Source organism: Phalangium opilio, unplaced genomic scaffold (assembly GCF_054372755.1).
Source record: "Phalangium opilio isolate 3A_F unplaced genomic scaffold, DU_Popi_V2 ptg000344l_1, whole genome shotgun sequence".
NCBI lineage: Eukaryota > Metazoa > Arthropoda > Arachnida > Opiliones > Phalangiidae > Phalangium > Phalangium opilio.
The window spans coordinates 1,227,501-1,246,553 of record NW_028324227.1 but is presented as its reverse complement, the minus strand read 5'-3'; the positions used below and the strand labels follow the sequence as shown (position 1 = coordinate 1,246,553).

The window sequence follows — 19,053 nt, the reverse complement described above, 5'->3', positions numbered from 1 at the left end:
CTCGAGTTCCCTGTCAAAGTAATCGTATAGAGTTCTTTATAAAAGGCTTTATTTTGGTTCAACAACTTTTCATCCTTGATGAATTGGTTTAAAGACTGTAGAAAAGGCCTTTAATTGAAAAAAACCACTTCATTTTGTAGCTGATGTTAAGAATTCCATTTAATTAACGACGTTCCTATAGATGTACCACCCCCCCTCTCTCTCTCCCTCTCTCTCATTCTGAGAGAATGTCGACCGTATTCACTTAACGATGGTATCTTCTTCGTGGACCGAAAGGCATTAACTAAAATTAGGAAATACTAAGTAAAGAGTTGAAGGAAAAGAAGTTTGCTAGGTTTAACCCGCGGCTACACAAAAAGATAGGATAGTCCAGACTTTCTCTTTGCTTAAACCTTACTTAAATTTATAAGATACGTTCCATAAGAACGCTAGAGACTTACAGCTCGAGCTAGTTCGAGAACGACAAGCGAGAATTGACTAGGCCTACACTCAATTTTGCCGTCCATTTTCCATAGTCTGTACTAAGCCTTTCCAGATTACTCTGTTCTCAATTCCTACTTCTAAAATTAAATCTATCCCTGGTAAGACAGAACTTCAGACTTCAATAGTGTTCAATCTAGAAATTTTATTGAATCTTTAGCTAAAAGTACTTTTAAATGGGTACAAGTGAAAACGTGCGCTGGTAAAGTAAAGCTAGTTACTCCACATTTGTGACTATTACCTTGTTTTAAGGGCCAAGCAATGTTTGGGAGCCCGTATCTCCGTAATTAAATGTTGTAGACTCACGGATGATCTTTGACATTTTCCGCTCAGTTTGACCCTACGAACACATCCTTTAATTTATGGCAGACTTAACACTACTAATTGGAAATCCCCTTACAATATTCAACAAAGTTTCAACAGCGAATTGAAACTCTAAAATCCTACAATAATTAATCCCGTTGAGAAATAGTTAGGACATAATCTTTATAAACGTGTTGAAGTTCTTCGTTACTATGGCTAGCTGGCTCTAAACTTTATGTTATACGTAAAGCTTTCGCTCGTGGGGAAGTTTAGACGTAAGGGGCCTCGCCCTTTTAATCCTCTTATAGTTAAAAGGGAGTGCCGTGGAGGAAACTGTCTCGAAGTTAGGCAATCCCCACATATCCCATCTATGCATCGCCATCCCGGGAGAAGGCTCAATTTAGAGCTTGTCTAATCCAAGCCATAACTATAGTCGACGGACGGAAAAGAAGGTTGGAAAAGCTGTATCCGTTTAAACGAATGGCAAAAAAGGCAAACCCGTTAATTGCCGATTGCGAATGAAAGCTCGGAGCGTTCTTTTCTTTTGTTTCTATCCAGTGTCGCCCGATTAATAGTGCCTAATGCAGTTACGAAAAGGACCTTGTGCTTATAGTCCTTATTTACCCTTGCTTCTATACTATAAGCCTTTGTTCACAGGGTCATCATGGACGAAATAAAATGCAAGAAAAAAGATTCGTCCAAGAAAAACATTATCCAGCATCCACTTTTTCTTCCTCATTCGTCCGATTTTTTTTGGTGGGAAGATTTAGGCCCGCTTCTATGTTTTTCGAGGGGTCGGAGAGCATTTTCAGATTTCGAAGAATATAATATGAACTTTGCGTCATTCCAGTAGAGACACTGATATTTAATTAATACCTAAGGATAACATGATTATTGCAGTAATTTTATCCTTAGAAATTGGATATTGCAGTAATTTCATCCTTAGAGTTGGGATATTACAGCATCGCAGAAATGTTAGTGTTAGAGTTGGGTTGTAATAACAAAACTTTCACCTTTAAACTTAGGATATTTCAATAATTTAATTTTTGTAGTTATATAATATTAAGGTAAATTCTTCCTTAGAACTGGATTGGATAGGGGATATTGAAATAGACTCATCCTTCGAGTTGGGATATGCTAAATTTATCCTTGGAGCGCAAAAATCGTGGCCAATTCTTAATTCGAGTAGAGATATTGTGGTCGTTTTGCGACTTACATAGTGATTTCAGAATGTCCAACCCCTCGATTAGCCCTTTAATTTCTGTAGCTAAGATGCAGCAGACCTTTAAAGAGAAACGGGGGCCGTACCGCACCGACTAGTACTTACAGAGGCGGCAATAACGAATAAATCTTTTTAAAGGTTATAATGGTGGCGCTCCCGGAAAGACAGAAAAGAAAAGAAAAAAAAATCTAAATATTATTTTCCCAGCAGCCCCTGCAAGCGCTTCGACAAATTGGCTTTCATATCTTAAAAGCCGCGTCCTTTCTCTAGGGATATAGCTGAGGAATTGTCAGTAGCGATTACTGCGCTCATGGATGGATAAAGACGATTAACCCGAGTTCTTTTTCACTTCTTGATGTTAAGAAATGACTCCAGAGTGTGCTATAATGCAAATCATTTTAGGGATAATGCTTCGCGTCGTTAATGCAATGCGGGATTAAAAGCAACTGCGATACTTTCCCGATCAATAGAAATGAAGTTCACTCTGAAAAAGGTTTGATGGAATTCTGTTTTAAATCGATCGTTAGGGTAACTACGCAGAAACGGTTTTACTAGAAGATGACATCCATTTAAAGACTAATTTATAATTAAGAAAGGAGACTGCTATTTTAAGGTCATATTTGAAAACAAAGTATGAAACTGAAAGGTCTTGATTTAGGATAGAATATATAGCTTAGTTGATCAAGAAATATATCCATAACATTTATTAGATGTTTATGTGTTTTCAACCTGGGTTTCCCCGTCTGTTTCATTTCTAATTTTTTTTTTACTGAGCATTATGCCTTACTTTTCTAAACACTGTGCCTTATTTTACTAAACACTGTGCCTTATTTTACTGAACATGATATATGTTAAATTGGCGATTACAGGTAATTCACCGAAATAATTTTGAGCGATCTCTTTCTTGATCCATACATTATATTGAAAGGAAAGAAGAATAAACTATCCAAATTCTTTCATTCCCTTCGAAACTTTTTGACAAATGTGTCGAATAATCTTTAACCCCTTTGCTCGACCATCCTCTAGCAACCCACTATTGGAAGCCGCCTTCGTTTGTTAAAAAAAATTGAAGGAGAAGACAGGCCTGGCCAAGCACCGTCCTATATCTATCGTGGATCAATAATGCCTTTTTCTTCCCGTGAAAAACTAGAAAAGGACCCATTTAGAAAGGTGAGGGAGAGAGAGAGATAGTAGGTAAAAAATGGCTGGTCCGTCGTCGAAAGAAAACCGTGGTGATGGTGAGAGAGAGAGAGAGAGAGAGAGAGAGAGAGAGAGAGAGAGAGAGAGAGAGAGAGAGAGAGAGAGAGAGAGAGAGAGAGAGAGAGAGAGAGAGAGAGAGAGAGAGAGAGAGAGAGAGAGAGAGAGAGAGAGAGAGAGAGACGGCGTTGCTGCTCCTATTAGAGAGCTAGCTCGGCTATCGCGATGGAAGCTAACTGCCCTGGTATGGCCTGTAAGAAAACAATGACGCGGGAAAAAGACCAAGAGAAAGTCGTTGGGATTGTCAGACGCTGATTTTCCGTAGTTTGCCCACAAATCCATCAAAACGTTAGCCCATTCTTTTCGCGCCTACACTTCGTGAGTACACGAGTATTGCACTGATAACTTTGAAACAATGAGTTTATCGGACCAATAGCAAGAATATCATCTTATTTTCAATCATTTTATACTGCGAATTATGCTTTAGAATGTTCAGGAAAGGCATAAACCTCTGATTCATTTTTACATATCCAGATATTTGAAATTATTACAGTAATTCTTTGCGATATTAAATTTGTTAGTAATTGCGCTAATGTGAATATTACTATACTTCATACCAGAAGTGTTCATACGAGGCAAACAATCATTAAAGGAGCTCACTATCCACGTTAATAATGGCCGGCCTAAAAGTGGCTACTTTACGGAAGTCTTATCCGCTTCTGATATAATTAAGGATTTTTCCGGTTCTTCTTTTTTAAGAACACCTTAAGGTACTTGGAAAGAACTAACCCACCATCAATCTGTTATCCTAATTTTTTTATCCGAAACCATTAAGTTATCTCAGAAAAACAAAAAGAAAAAATTGTTGAAGAACTAGTTAGAGAAAAAATTAATATAAAATGTATTTTTTTAAAACTCTTTTAATATCTTCACTATAACATTTTCTCATTTTTCTTTTCGTGATTTGCAGTTCATCAAATTAGCGGTGACGAGCAGGAATATCGATTAACGCGCTACCTGATGTCAAATTATGACCCAGCTGTCCGTCCATCCCAAAATGCCTCGCAACCTCTTCAAGTTCATCTCGATACATCCTTGCATCACATCGCTGATTTTGTAAGTTTAATATCGAAACCCAGCCCTAACGCAACCTTATAGTTTTGCTTTGAATAAACGATCATACGTATGATCGCTAATTAGGCCAGCTATTTAATTCGAGTTTTATACTAGTTGAATGCGAGTTTCTTCTACCGCGTAAAATCATGGTCATGTTTGAAAGAAAAAGACTTGAAAATAAAGAGTTTAGTAGGAGGAAGAGGATTGAGGGGAAAGTATAAAGCTTCGTTATAAGGTGTCAAGAAAAATAGGGTTACGACTCGTTAATCACGAAAACAAAACTCTTCTCGCTTCGCCTCCTAATCGAATTTTACAAAAAAGAACCGGGTTATACCTCATGCTTTCGCTATCATACGCTACGGTTTTTTTTTCTTCTCTTTCATAACTCGCGCGCGCTGGGCTTTTCGTATCAAATCTCGTGAAAGAATAAGGAAGGCAACCCGCTTTTTAATTAACTAAACTGGGCCTTGGCGAAGCTGCTATAGCGAATTTTCTACTCGGGCAAAAATAGATTAATCACGCGAAAGAATTAACTGAAAGCGCTTGCTTGGAAACGACGAAAAAAAAATGTTCTTCCATACCTCCACTATTTATCTTCATATTGATATTAAGCCGGCTTCGGTTTACCTCCCGCTTGCATCCTTGCATTCTCCCATCCACTGTACCAGGGATGCTTATGGCACGCTTGTAAAAGATGTTAGTTCATTGATAGTGCTAGACCAAAGGCCAGCCCTTTACGACATATTATTTTTTGGTAATTTACTAAACAATGTATGTTTTTATCTGAAGGGTATTATTTTGTATTTCACCGATGAGGTTAGCTGGTTAATTATTATTTATATCCGGGGTTTATTTATTTAATCCGCTGTGATATTAATTGAGATGAAGATTTTTAGGAAAAGTACGCCTTTAACTTGTTTTAATTGATTTCCTCCAATATCTTATAAACAACATTTTTATACAATGTTCTTTAGATAAATTAAATTAGCCAAATTATTATTTCCTAAATACTCCGTAACTAAACATCGCAGTTCCCTAATTAAATCTATCCCTGGTATAATGTTACGTTACCTGTACTATTCCTTTAAACGAAGTTTTAGCCGCTTGGTTTACTTAAGAGCAGTAAACAGTTTTATCATTTCTCATCCTTCAAAATATAATATGAAAAGTTTGTCCAAAGTTTCTAAACATTATCTTTTGTTTTCCCGTTGCAGGATCAACGCAATCAGATTCTGACGACTGTTTGTTGGATTACTCAGGTACAAACGCAATTTCCAAAATTAAATTATTAATTTATGCGTTACGGGTTTAAGCTCCTCACCTCGAATTTGCGTCCACATTAATTATTCTTCGCGCTGGGCCAAACTACACTCATTTCATTTCATCGTTTGTTACAATTTTCATTATAGAAATGGACAGACGTTCATTTGAGATGGAACGCCTCAGATTTCGGCAACATAGCCGTTATACGTATCCCCGCGGAGCAAGTTTGGAAACCGGATATAGTTCTATATAATAGGTAAGCTTAAATAATAAATTCGGGAATTTATAAATTTAAAAGAAGCCGGGATGGATAACGGGGCCTCGTTGGGCGCGAGTTCGAGTTATAGAACAAGAACTCTTTTCATTGGACAGGCGTAGGAAAGAAGAGACAATAGGATAGGCCATAGAGTTAAACAGGATATGTAAATTTTTGCCCACTATTATTGATTTTTCTCCCTTTAAATAAATAAACAAATAAATGAATGAATTGTAGGTGATATTTTTTCTGTTTTATTCAGTATTTGATTTCCATTATTTGTTATATTTCAGTGCCGACCCGCAATCGAGTACGAATACACTTCGTACAAACGCCGTCGTTAAATCAAGCGGCGAAGTCACCTACGTTTTCCACGCCATATTTCGAAGTACCTGTAAAGTAGATCTGGAGTATTTTCCTTTCGACGTTCAGATTTGCAGCATGAAATTTGCCTCTTTGACTTACGACGGATTTCAAGTGAGTTACCTATACCGTTCAAGAAATATATATATCCTTACCCTTAATTCCTCGCGCGATGTGACCCTTTATTTTATAGAAAGCTAGCGTACGATTAAATCATTCAGGCGGGCTAGGGGTGGAAGGATACGCGTGGATAAAAGGTTTGAAAAGAGTTATTAGCCGGTAAAAGGGGGTGAGAGTTAAAAAGGACAGAAATCAGGAAAAGCAGCGACCGGCTCTTCGTTTCCTTTTACCCCGACCGTTCCCTTGATTTAACAAACTGAATGAACCCCAAGATAGGCTGGATTGAAAAAAAAGGAAAAAGAATCTTCTCCGTAATTTCCGGAGAAGCCGAAACTTTAATCATTCGCTTCGACTCCCTCGATTTTTGAAAGACGTACGAAAAAAGGATGAGCCAATAAACAGACTTTGAATAAATCAATTATACGCGTCTTGATATTCATCCACCCTAGCTCTTTCTTAGGAAACCTCTTCTTGTCTTAAAAATGTATATAATAAGTCGTGGTTTCTTCGCGAAAAAGGAAATTTGAAAAGCAAACTAATATCCTGCCCCTGCAACTTGTGAAGGTTTTACAAAACAAACTAAGAGAGCCGCTTCAAAATTTTCATTTCATTAAATTGATTTGCTTTTATTTAAAATATAATCTGATTATGTAATATGCCGGAAGTAAATTGGTAGTAAAGTTTTTAACGTTGCTCGATTTAATTGAGTTTAGGAAAATTGTCAGCTAATCCTCTTTAAGGTGTATCATAAATTTATAAGATATGTTCCATAAGTATGACGCTACCTATACTTCCTAATGCTACAGACTTACTGACATCTGTAGTTCTGTGTCTTTTCTTATTTTCCTTAGGTTGAGCTCTCGAAAACGGAGGAGCGAGGAAATTTGGAGTATTATCAAGAGCACGGCGAATTCATCTTGGACGATTTCACTTGCGTTATAAACGAGCGTAAACTGGATTGTTGCGAAGAGCTCTCAAAGGACGTGACTTACACGTTGCGCCTGCGACGGCGTCCTACGTTCTACGTCTTTAATCTCATCCTGCCTTGTATTCTGATTAACGGCGTCTCCATTCTGGCCTTCTACGTCCCGTCCGAATCGGGCGAAAAGGTCACGTTGGCCGTCGGCACACTCCTCTGCGTCACCGTCTTCTTGGTGATTGTTAGGGAAACCATGCCGCCTTCCCAAAAGACGCCGCTCATAAGTAAGTACTCCTTAATCACATTATACCTTGGTCCATCTTCCTTTCATCTTTCACCTCTTCTAAAGAAAATCTTTTTACTCCTCTGGAAGTCAATTTGCCCAATTTTGCCTATTAACGCGACTTCTGACTCTATACTTTTTATCATATCTGCAAATGCAATCTTTGCGCGTTTTTTTTCTTTAGATCTGTATTACGGAGTGACGGTGTGCCTAGTCGCGTCGGCGACGTTCTTCTCGGTCATCACGTTAAACATGCATCACCGAGGCAATAAAACCCCGTCGGATGTACCCAAAGTCTTGCGTCGATTGGTCTTGGGTTATCTGGCTAGGTTAATGTTCGTCAATTGCGGTAACAAACCGCCAAAGAAGAAGAAAACGGAGGAGGTAAATCATTTTTCTTTACTCTTAGACGAAGCTACACTACACACTACAGACTTATTTTGAACTATCACGCGTTTCAAAAGGTGTGGGACGAATCCAAATAGAAATTGTTCAGAATATAATTTTCTAAAATCCAAAATGAAAGAAATCAGATGGAAATTAAGACAAGTCAGAGGGCCTATAGGCCTATTTAGAATCGCGAAAAAGATGTGTCGCAACATTGAAAACTTTGGGAACCGCACCTAATAATATTAAATTCCTGAGAGTTGAATCAATAGATATTCCAGAGAAAAAACCACGTGCTTCCCTATAAACAAGATTTGTTCACCCTCTTGTTGAACTTTGAACCCTTTTTACGTAAATCAAGGATAATTTACGCCCATGAAAACGGAAAAAGTATACGCTATTCTGTAATAGGGGGATGCGCGAAAAAAGGAATTTGCTGGAATGGATTTTGAGGGGATAGAGGAAGAAAGGACCTTTAATTTATGGTCTAAATGGCTAAGGCGTCTCCTGACAAATTGTTGGCGCCGTTTTGTGTTTTGCGTAAAGGAATGTATAGGAGTCGTTCCGAGGGGAGACACTATACAGACTGACATCGGGGATCGATAATAAAGTAGTTGGTTTCCTGATTGAAAGTGAGTGACACTAAACAACCCTACCATTAGTATCGAGGGACGATGAACGAGGGAAGGTAAAAGTCAAACAGTGTAGCTGTCTTCTATTATACTGGGCCTATGTTCACTTCCGCTTAGAGCGTTAAACCCAACACTAAATCCTCGAATGTTAATATCATGTGGAGTTTTCAGTCTAGGTTGTGTTAGCTATTCCGGAAGTCAGAGTCACTACCATGTCACGAACCAAAAACACACGTACGTTTCTGCCAAGAATACTTCTTTCACAATGAAACTGTAGAATTTCCTAAGCGAAACAACAGTAGTGAGAGATTTGAGCCTCATCCTCGTTCGCCACCTCCCGGGTTGGTATACTCTTCTTGTTTTTCTTTTGTGGCCAAGATAGATTTCTTTTCCTTATAAGAATTACTTAAGCGAGCCAGGCTAGTTTTCGATTCCTTCTAATGTCACAGCTCATTCCCCGGTCGCCGCCACCTAAAAAAACTATTTTTTCTTGACCCCCCTCGTTTCGTTTCGCGCATCTAACTCTTTCTCCATCCTCCTCCAAATGCTTCCACCATTTTCTGGAATGGGACGCCATTTTATCGGTTCTTTCAATTTATCCCTCTTTACTCCTCTCGTTTCCCGGTCCACTTTTTGGGATAAAATAGGATCGAGGGAAGGCTAGAGCTCAGTCTATTCCCCTCGGAATTCGAATAGAAGGATTTTTTTGCACTGGTTCTAAATCCGTTAATGGCCGAGTGAAGAACGGAAGAAACTACCGAGGCATATATGGTTGCTCCTTTATCCGACCTATTTTTTTTTCTCGTAGCCATTTCAGCTATTAACGCCTCCATCGCTCACAAGGCTTAAGTTTAAAGGCAATTTTTTAATTTGAAGTTCTCTTTTAATGGGTTTCTAAGCTTAGTTCTTATTCTTAATTCAGTGTTTAAGTTGTTAATGCGTTAATCCCTGTATGAGAGACGTAATTAGAAAAGTTTTCATTTATTATATTAGGAATAAGCGGTTAACCAAGCGAGCCAGCTCTCTAATCCATTTAAGAAACCTTTTGCATAGATGGACATTTGAGTGAACCCCATAATATCATTTTTGTTTAACTTTTTATTGACGTATAGTTTAGTCGTGAAATCCAGTAACTCACTCACTCACTCTCTGATCACTAAGAAAAATTTTGTAAACACCACCTAATCACGACTACATTCTGTCTTCTGTTGACACTCTTGCACTAAAAGGTCTCCCATAATTATTTGTATCCAATCAAGTAGCTACAATTTTTGTATATAATAATTAGCAGGGACTTTGACTTTGCTAGTGCAAAACTAAATTCGAAATTGTTAAGACGTTATGTGAACGAACCTTTGTGTAGAGGGGTTCAAGTAGGGTGACCTTTAGATTATCCCGTCGAAAGAAAATCGTATCTTTCTTTTTGCAGTCTCCCCAAGCCTCTCAAGGAATATATCCTTCAGAAGTACGGAGGAGAGTGAGAAAGAAAGAAAAAAGAAGGCAAATAAGAACAGAGAGGGAAAGAAAGAAAAACCCCTAAGGAAAAGAAAAATAACATAACTTTTCAATCGATTAGGCACTTGGAGTGATTCGACTGAATTCCTTTATCCTGGCCCTTTTCTCCCGGCCTTCAGTCGTTCTATTTTATACTCTCAAGCCAACCCATGGATAGAACAGTCAAGAGCGACTCAATAGGGAATAGTATCTAGAATGTAAACCTGCCAACATATTTCTTGGTCCTCTCTTTTGCTGTACCTCTCATTCTTCCTCAGAGTCACATTTCTAAGCTTTACAAAAATTTCCTTGCAAATTATCCTTTGTCAGATACATTTGAATTTTGTGATATATTGCTGTCTATGCAATTTAATTATTAGGATGCTCTTAATACTTTAGTTATGTAACATGATTCTTCCCAGCCTCACCTTTTTTGTTTGCTCTCCTGCTCACCAAACTTCAGATGGGCATTGCACCGTAGGGTGAATCTTATAACTGTTTGGTACTAAATCCTCGACAATCAACCCACAAACCTTGATTGTCTTAACGTGGGTCAAAAATCCACAAGTGCATGCGCCTTGGCAAATAGTTAAGCGCTAATAGAGTAATGATGTGGGAACTATATATACGGTATGTGATTCGTAGCAAGTAATTTTCCTGAAATATTGCATCTATAGAAAAGACAAACTTACCACGTATAAAACGCCATTCGACAATTATACAAAGCGGCTTTATTTAGTACTCGTGCTTTTATAAATCTACGATTCTAAAATCTCTCAAGAATGTGGCGATGTCGTCGGTCCTAATCCTAGAAGCTATAGAAATCCCGAACGTAGGAGAGATATAGAGAAGCGTCATTATTTTAGGACAAAATAGTGGTGGGTCCGTCCATCCGTTACCTCGTCAAAATCGATTTTGATCTTTGCCCGAACGAGCTATTAAGCCGACAAGTTCATCGGACAAGCTTGCCTTATAAATTTAATTACAATGCCTGTAAGTGTATACGTAATTCATTAAATTATAACGCGCATCGATTGTATGGCGGAGTCGCTCTCGATTCGTAAAGGCTCTCTTGTCGGAGGAGGTCGACCAGGGTTAACCGTCTCCGAGAAACAAAGATTTGAATATATATTTATATAATGGAGAGATAAGGAATGTACACCAGTATACTAAGAATGTTTATTGCAGTCTATAGTGTGGCTGACAAGTTGGGGCAAGAAATAAGGATCCTTTAAGCGAGCAAATGGACTTCACCGATATGAGCGTGAGATTTCAGACTAGTCTGAATGGGCTTTAAGTCACGTGGTACCGTTGCAAATATTGCTTATAAATATTCCTAGCAGTGGTATCAGTTCATAGTATAATAGTTGAAGTACGGAACGCCAGAGCACACAAGTCGTCCTTAGTGATCAAAGGTAATTATTAACGCAAGGGAATCTCGATGGAGATGGAAACTTTGGATTGCTTAAATCCCGAAATCTTAGATTAAGAGCTCTCTGCGATGAAAGAATTACACATGGATATCACGGAATCAGCCCTGAAAATACTCAAAAATATAACATACTTAAGCAAAGCCTGTCACTGCATGAATAGTCAAAGCTCTAAGGGTTTAACAGATGCTCTTTCTTGGAATAGTTTATTTAATTTTCTTCTTAACGAACATTTCCACGCAGAGTTTGTCAAATTAAAAATCGATGTTGATAATAGGGGAACGTTTCGCTTAGGGCTTCCTCATTTTTAAATAAAGAAGAAAATTTAATTTAAGACCCCGTATCTTGTATCGTGGATTACTGGAAATATGCGCGGATGATGATGGAGCTAGGAAAGGCAGAAGAGGAGAGGAGAGACTTGAATTTACTTTACGCATACAATACCAAAATAATGTTAATTTTGGTCTTAAAAGGGTTCATTTTAATTATTGCATATTATAACTTCAGTTGAACGAAGAAATTTTGCAAACAATCTGAGCGATTATAACGATTTTGTGAAATATCATATGATTAAATGTTAAATGACACGTGTTAATTCTCATAGTCGTGCATCAAAACGCTCTGATTTTCACTGGACACGGGAGTTTTATCTAAACAAAAGAGGTAGTGTTCTACCTCTAATAACAAAGGTAGCTTGAAAACGGTAACAACAATGCGGGTTAGGTTGCCGTCTTATCCCCACACACGCAGTCCTGTAAGGAAACTCTGTCATTATTTTATCCGCTACTCGCCCAGGCATAATCAAGAAAAGTCCGGAAACTATGCATCTTTTTTGTTTTTGCTCGTATAAAATGACAGGTGCGTCATTTGATTTTTAATAGGAATTAGGCTTAACCGACGTTGGCATCCTGGTTAATGGAGCATTCTAATGGGCGCGTTTATACGTATCTACGCCGGGCCGGACGTGACAGAAAACCCATTCGTTAACGGATTGCTTTTATCACCAGACTGATCTGCCGAACAATGTCCATCATAAGCCCGCGAGGCTGCTCTTTGCCTTTTCTTTAATCTATTTCTTTATTCTACAAAGGAGCCTTTACGTACATATCAAGAGGGTCTTCTATATCTTGAATTGGCCATGATACCTAATAAAACTAACAATAAAGGCTTATCTTCGTGGTAAACCATGTCCGTCTTTGTAAACGACCGATCGATTTTGATCCCATTGATCGATTTAAGCCAAATACTTTTAAATGTGTTTCAAATCAAAAGCTCCGGAACCTGGTAATAAACAGGCAAACAAAGTTCACCACCTTTAGATAAAAGATACGTAAGAATCTTATTGACTAAACACAAAATATAAGACTGGCTGAAGCTACACAACAAAGATCACTAACTTTCATTTTGTTTACAAATCATGCTCTTGAAGAAAAATATCTATAAACATATTTATTTAAATGATATATTTTTAGTTCAATGTATATATCATGTATTCTTAAACTTCTTCGTAAAACTTACCATCAAAGTTTAAAAATTATTTTTCTTGGAATATCACTCTTTATGACATCCCGCTTCAGTGTTATTGGAAAAATGGTGTAGATTCCCATTAAAGAATTCACTCGCTTCCCTTTCCCATCTGTTAAAATACCTTGGCTGTTAGGGGATGTTTTCCGAGTACTTTGTCCGCTCTGACGTTAAAAGGAGACATTGTTTCGTTCCCAACTGCGGAAAGGCGGGGCTTATCGATGAAGATTTATGACGCCACGGGACCCTACTCGACGTTACCAATGATTAAACGTTAGCGCGATCAAATTTCTTCTTTCTTTTTCCTCCTTACTTTGTCTTATATTCTTTCGCTCTCAAGATGCTTTGATATTCCAGATCGGTAACCATTCCCTTCCCTTACGGTAGAAATCGAAGCATCGAAATGATAGCTTGGCTACTGTAGCAACGTCATTAATATGGAATATGAGGACTATTTGTCGAAACGAACCATAGCTCTCCAGTCCTCCTTTTGTCATTTTATATACCCAAGAGTTTTCTTTCCAGAATTGCATTTTATGATATTGCCGAGGGGCAGACCACTTCTTTGCGCCTAAGGTATCGAAAGGATTATTTAAGTCATAATTTGAAAAATGAATAATAATTGCAAGAATAGGTTTTCATCCAAAATTTAATGATATATTTATTTGATACTATAACCCGTTTAATCTATATTAGGAATCGTATAAATAAATTAACATTCCTATTAGATTAAACTAAACTTCTCCCAAAGTTTACTATATTTATAGATAAGTTTAGAAAATCCAATGTTTGTCTAGCTATTTTGCGTCGTAATGTTTTGAGAAACTGTTCATTTGTTTGTCGTAAATCTCCCTTAAATATTCGTGGAAATATTACGTCATTAATATTGGGGTTAGAACGACTATATGGTTGGTTTATCATATGGATAAGAATGTTTTAATGGTACGTCAGCGTTAGAAAAGTCCTAAAGAATTTAAAGCACAACTTTCGCTAAACATCCTTTTGGATTTTATTCCGCGACTTCACCGTGACACGACACGTGTCTCTTTCCCTCCGCCAGTTACCAGCATAAATAACAACCGTCTGTTTTAAGCTAATTACGCATTTTCCCCTAATTAGTCTGGAATTAAAAGTCTGAACCTAACGTGATTAAGTTGTTAAAAAATTAACATGCCATATGGGGGGCAAAGACTTTTAAAAACGTCGGAAAGAAAAATATTTACGTCGCTAAACATTACGAGTTACGACAAGATACAGTGCCGCCTTTCAAAGGAATCTTAACTGGTGTTAATGTAGAATACAAGGACCTTAAAGGGATGAGCATTGTATTATGTTGGGGTGGGATCTATATCACCCTTATCTTCCGTAAAATAGGGCTCTACTGGGCATGCGTGAATTTTGTAGCGTTATCAGTGCGTAAGTAATGGGTATCAGAATTATTGACCTGCATGCCTATTATCATCTCCTCAATTTTATTTACTTTTGGTTCAATGTAACTATTAAAACACGTGGTCTAATTTGAATTGGAAATTCTATAATATTTCGTATATTTGTATATAGTCGAGATTTCAAAATGAGTTAGCAAATTAACTACAGTGTGTATGACTCTACTCCCCTTACGAAATAATATCTGCATAAAAGGAAAGGAAAGCCCGAATGACTGGCGAGTCCGGGTGGGTGACCCATTAGGGCCTTCCAACTTTACTTAGCAAGAAACTGGCTCGTAAATCACAGTCTCAGCGCGTTCGAAGAAAACCCTCCATCCGCACTCTTCTCGTAAATCGAAAATTTATGACCAGAATAAACTTTTGCCGGTTTTACATTTTTCGGACACCTTTTTACTCCCTCAACTCGGTTCTTATTTCCTAACAGTTTGGATGAAGGCTGTATGTAGTATGGTGCGGGAAAACTTATTCCAACTTTAAAAGGGGTCAAAAATAACTATAGTATATTTTGACTGTTATAGTTGTGATTTGCGAGAAAAACATATTCTTGTCCAAAAATACTTAAAACTTTATGGGTTGGAACGATGGGTGGCTTTCCAGAGATAAAAGTGTCGGTGATATTTAAGTTTAATTTCGGCTTCTTTCCTAAGCAAATTCGAACTTCAAACTTTACCCTTCCTAAGTCTCACTCGAAACTTGTTTTGATGTAGGCCTAGGCTTATATGATTTTCTTTTTCAAAACTTCGAAAACTTAAACCCATAGAAACCAACCGTGTCTCCTACAACTCCAGGTGATTTAGTAATAACAGCTTCATGAAGCTGCATTTAATTTGAGCAGTTTGAGCCAGGGATAAAGAATTTTTTTTGGTTTTTTTGGAATAGGTGATGTCCTTCAATCTATAATACATTTATCTTCTTCTCTCGTACAGGTTAAGACGATATCAAAGAGCCAGGAGTACGCGTACAGGGAGGAGAAGGTGGAGATGGACCACATCGAGCAGTACCACTTCTCTCCTCGCCTGCGTCACCGGAAGGAGATTAGTAGTACTAGCGACATTTCAACCGACGAGTTTGAACGCCAGTTTCTGCGCGTCCTCAACAAGGTGTACGAGACGATCGAGAAGAATGAGATGCGCATTGCGGATCAGGAACGACGCGAACTCGCCCGCAGTGATTGGCATCAGGTATCTTTAGTCTGCGATAGGTTCCTTCTGGCTGTCTTCCTTCTATCAACTGCCATCTCTTCTTTTCTCATCTTACTTTCTTCGCCTCACGGACCTTAACCCCGGGCTTCGACTAAAACGTGGCGTGTGCTCTGTCTCTTTCGTATCTCTTTACGTAACCGCCTCACTAACCTTTAATTTTCTATACTAATCAATGAATTTCGTCTATTTGTGACGCGATTTTTAAGTGATTCCCCATAAGCGTATCGAATCCCACCCAGTGGTGCACTATGGTGAACGTAAACTCGACAATTAACGTTACTCGCGTTAATGTTTATCCAGTACCTGTTCTTAAAACCAGTTTTAAAATGGGGTTAACACAAAGGACGTGATGCAACTACGTTAGAATAATCAATGTCTCTTAAGGGTTCGAGATTATGCGCGGACATACAGTGTGCATCCCGTGAATTCTCAGTACTTGGAAAAAGTGAAAATCATGAATAAGTGTTACGTAAAGTTTACCCCCAAACACACGCGAAATGTTTTAAAAACAAACTTCCGAAACATGAAATAATGTAATCCTTCTAATTTTCTAAACAAGTATCCACCGATAAAGCCAAAATTGCCTACTATAATAAACACAACAGTACACTATTCTCCCACTTAACACGAAATTGTTGGCGCTATATATGGCTGACAAAGAGTCTCTGAAATTGGTACAATCAGATTTTTAGTCGTATTTATATCCAAATATCCAACCTTCCCGCTGGGTAAAGTAACTTTTCTTTCACCAATTCACGTATTTATAGGCGTAGTTTCAGGCTATATGTAGGGTCCACGTTTTATCGGGTTTAATTAAAATTTATACAATAGTATTTAAAATTATGAAACTTAAAGTTGGATGAAATCCAAACAAAATTACGACTGGTATAGGTTATAGATAGTTTATTTGCAATAGGAAAGGGGTCATGCCAATGTACGCATTATTGAGGATAGTATCCTTGAATTAGTTCAGTTCAAAATATGAATCAAGTTTTGTACAGATCTATTAAAACAGTTGAGAGTTTATGTAGGTTTAGCTTAAGTCAAAATTTAATCATTTCTACAAAATTTCTTTTTTCTGTTCACAATTACGATTGGTTTGATATTGAAACTGAACTAAACTGAACTCATTTTGCTCTAAATATTCTCATAACGCAATCAATTAAGGTAAACTAACTAACTTTGATTTTAATTAATTTCAAACCACAAAAACACATACACATAACGCGCAACGGGTATTTTAAACTCGTTCGTCCCAAAGGAGCACCTTATAGTACCCAATTTATATAAAACAAGTGATGATTACATATTTCCATTAATACGATGACATTAAACATTCTTATAAATCATTACGCGAAGGGTCAACGTGTAATACGAACCTTTTAGATATAAAACAATTCAATCTCAGGCTGTGGCCTTATAACTGAACACAAATAACTGAAATAAAAAAAATTAATCCTGACTTATTGCTCACAAAATTTGAACTGAAAAAAAGTCACGAATTGGAGAAAAATACGTTCGGGGTAATATTACCACGATTGATGAAATAATGAACTAACATATGAACAAATTAGCGATGATGAACTATAAAAATGAACACTATGAATTTTGAACTTTAGTAAAACTTGTTGAACGTTTGTTAAAAACGAACATGAAACTGCCCTTTAAAAATTATATAAAATATATAATTACGCCATGAATTTAAAGCACTGTCTCGATGAAAATTGAGCTGTTCTAGTGTTATATCAAATAATGAGGGTATTATTACTTTTGTTCATCAATGCAGTCGTCAATAATACTGATAAGTACAGTCACAATTGTTTACCGAATTGGACCAAACTTTAAGGTTTATTTCAGTAACACTTAGGGAACGATTTAGAAGTGGTTTGGTTGAGTTCCTCGAGGTTGGGTCCGCGAACCCATTTTTTCCTTCCCTTTCCTTACTAAGACTTCTCTATTGAGTCTCCCTGGTTTAAAATTAAACTCTTTCGAAGTTCCAAAGCCCTAAGCCTGCATTTCACGTGACCAGTTTGTTCTACTGTAAAAATGATACAGATCTTCGTTTTTAAAGTGGTAAGGGGAAAAAAAATTACAAAACTAAGTGAAAGTATCTTCGCTTCATCGACCTTACTTAATTGTAATTTATAAAAGACCACTTCAATTTTCATGAAACAGTATTATAAATTCATGATGATATAAACACATTAAAATATATATAAATATAAATATATATATATACATACAGACCCTCATCCTGCTTGGTACATGTATATACATAAAAAGTTACGAAACGTTTCGATGAATATTGGTATGATTATCCTGTTTCTTTTATACCAAAGGAAAAACATATTAACTAAATATTGCACCATGAAAGAATCATCATCTTTGATATTTAATTTATAAAAAACAAATATTCCAAAGTTCGTTGTATAAAATATATTACGATATTATAATTATAATCATAAAGGAAGCCTGTTTTAGGCTTTCAAATGATGAAAAGCCGGAAAGGAACAAGCACTCTTTTACGCACTATAGTGTCAAAGAAATCTCTATACAGTACGGGATTTTTTTTTAAGTCTGTAAATTGAATTATTTGTTTTGTAAAGAACAAAGATGAGGCAAGGGTATTCATTGAATGAAAATTGGTGGTTGGTTAACGGTTATTACAAACCAAAGCACACGAACAAAAGAAAAATAAGAAGAAAAAAAACATGATTTAAGTTGAACAAGTTTTTCCATGTTTTATATAGAATTAAAGAAAACGTTTAGTATTGTTTATTCGAGTGTATATTTTACTTAGACACTAATCGCTTCGAGACTCCCTGTACACCGATTACGTGTTACATCTAATCACTCTCAAGGGTGTAACCTTTAAGATCCCCTTTATTACAGAAAAGATTTAGCTTGTTTACGAATAAATAACCTCCAGGTCAGATTAGATACTCGAAATGAATCGAGCTAAATTCATCGCTGGTTTAAAATAACTTTCCGAAGTTCCTCTTTGCTTTCGGATTTCATTTCTACAACTAAGATTAAAGTGTATGGAATTCATGTAAATTGGAACATCTCGGGCAATAGACAACTTTCCAAGCTTTCATGAGAGTTCTGGTATAAAATTACGATCGGGATAGTGAACTCATATGAAAATAATAATTCAAACATTTCACAAAAGATTTACCATCTTCCTATAAGGGGAAAACAAACGTCTTCTTCTCGAAAATTATATTGATACATTAAAAGGGATCTGATTCCAATAATAATAATCTCCATTGAAACGACGCGAGAATTATTTTTGATATGTTCATACGTCACATCGTTTCACTTCCATACATTTATTAATCGTAACCTCGGAAGAGTAGCTAGCGAAGCTGCGGAGGGGAAGCTATAATTCTCTCGTATAACTACCCGCGTATA

General features: G+C 37.0%; 2 protein-coding genes and 1 long non-coding RNA gene across 4 annotated transcripts in view; 2 read left to right on the top strand and 1 right to left on the bottom strand.

Moving 5' to 3' along the window:
• LOC149609967 (neuronal acetylcholine receptor subunit alpha-10-like) overlaps positions 1-17,553 on the top strand; it is an 83,036-nt gene extending 65,483 nt beyond the window's left edge. For both annotated transcript variants that reach the window (XM_089860050.1, XM_089860049.1), the window contains exons 3-9: positions 4,173-4,318; positions 5,533-5,577; positions 5,728-5,837; positions 6,131-6,314; positions 7,172-7,523; positions 7,707-7,906; positions 15,364-17,553. In XM_089860050.1, coding sequence (XP_089716176.1) covers positions 4,173-4,318; positions 5,533-5,577; positions 5,728-5,837; positions 6,131-6,314; positions 7,172-7,523; positions 7,707-7,906; positions 15,364-15,717 — 1,391 coding nt within the window. In that variant the 3' untranslated portion in view covers positions 15,718-17,553. The remainder of the gene's footprint in view (positions 1-4,172; positions 4,319-5,532; positions 5,578-5,727; positions 5,838-6,130; positions 6,315-7,171; positions 7,524-7,706; positions 7,907-15,363) is intronic.
• On the bottom strand, positions 12,642-13,086 carry LOC149609968 (uncharacterized). Its single transcript, XR_016376914.1, has 3 exons — positions 12,984-13,086; positions 12,863-12,902; positions 12,642-12,746 (listed from the first exon to the last, which is right to left on the bottom strand). It is a non-coding gene; the product is annotated as an uncharacterized LOC149609968 (long non-coding RNA).
• The window catches only part of LOC149609965 (galactosylceramide sulfotransferase-like), a 47,702-nt gene continuing 44,200 nt past the window's right edge, over positions 15,552-19,053 (top strand). The window contains exon 1 of the mRNA XM_089860054.1: positions 15,552-15,618. The gene's annotated coding sequence lies outside the window, so the exon portion shown is untranslated. The remainder of the gene's footprint in view (positions 15,619-19,053) is intronic.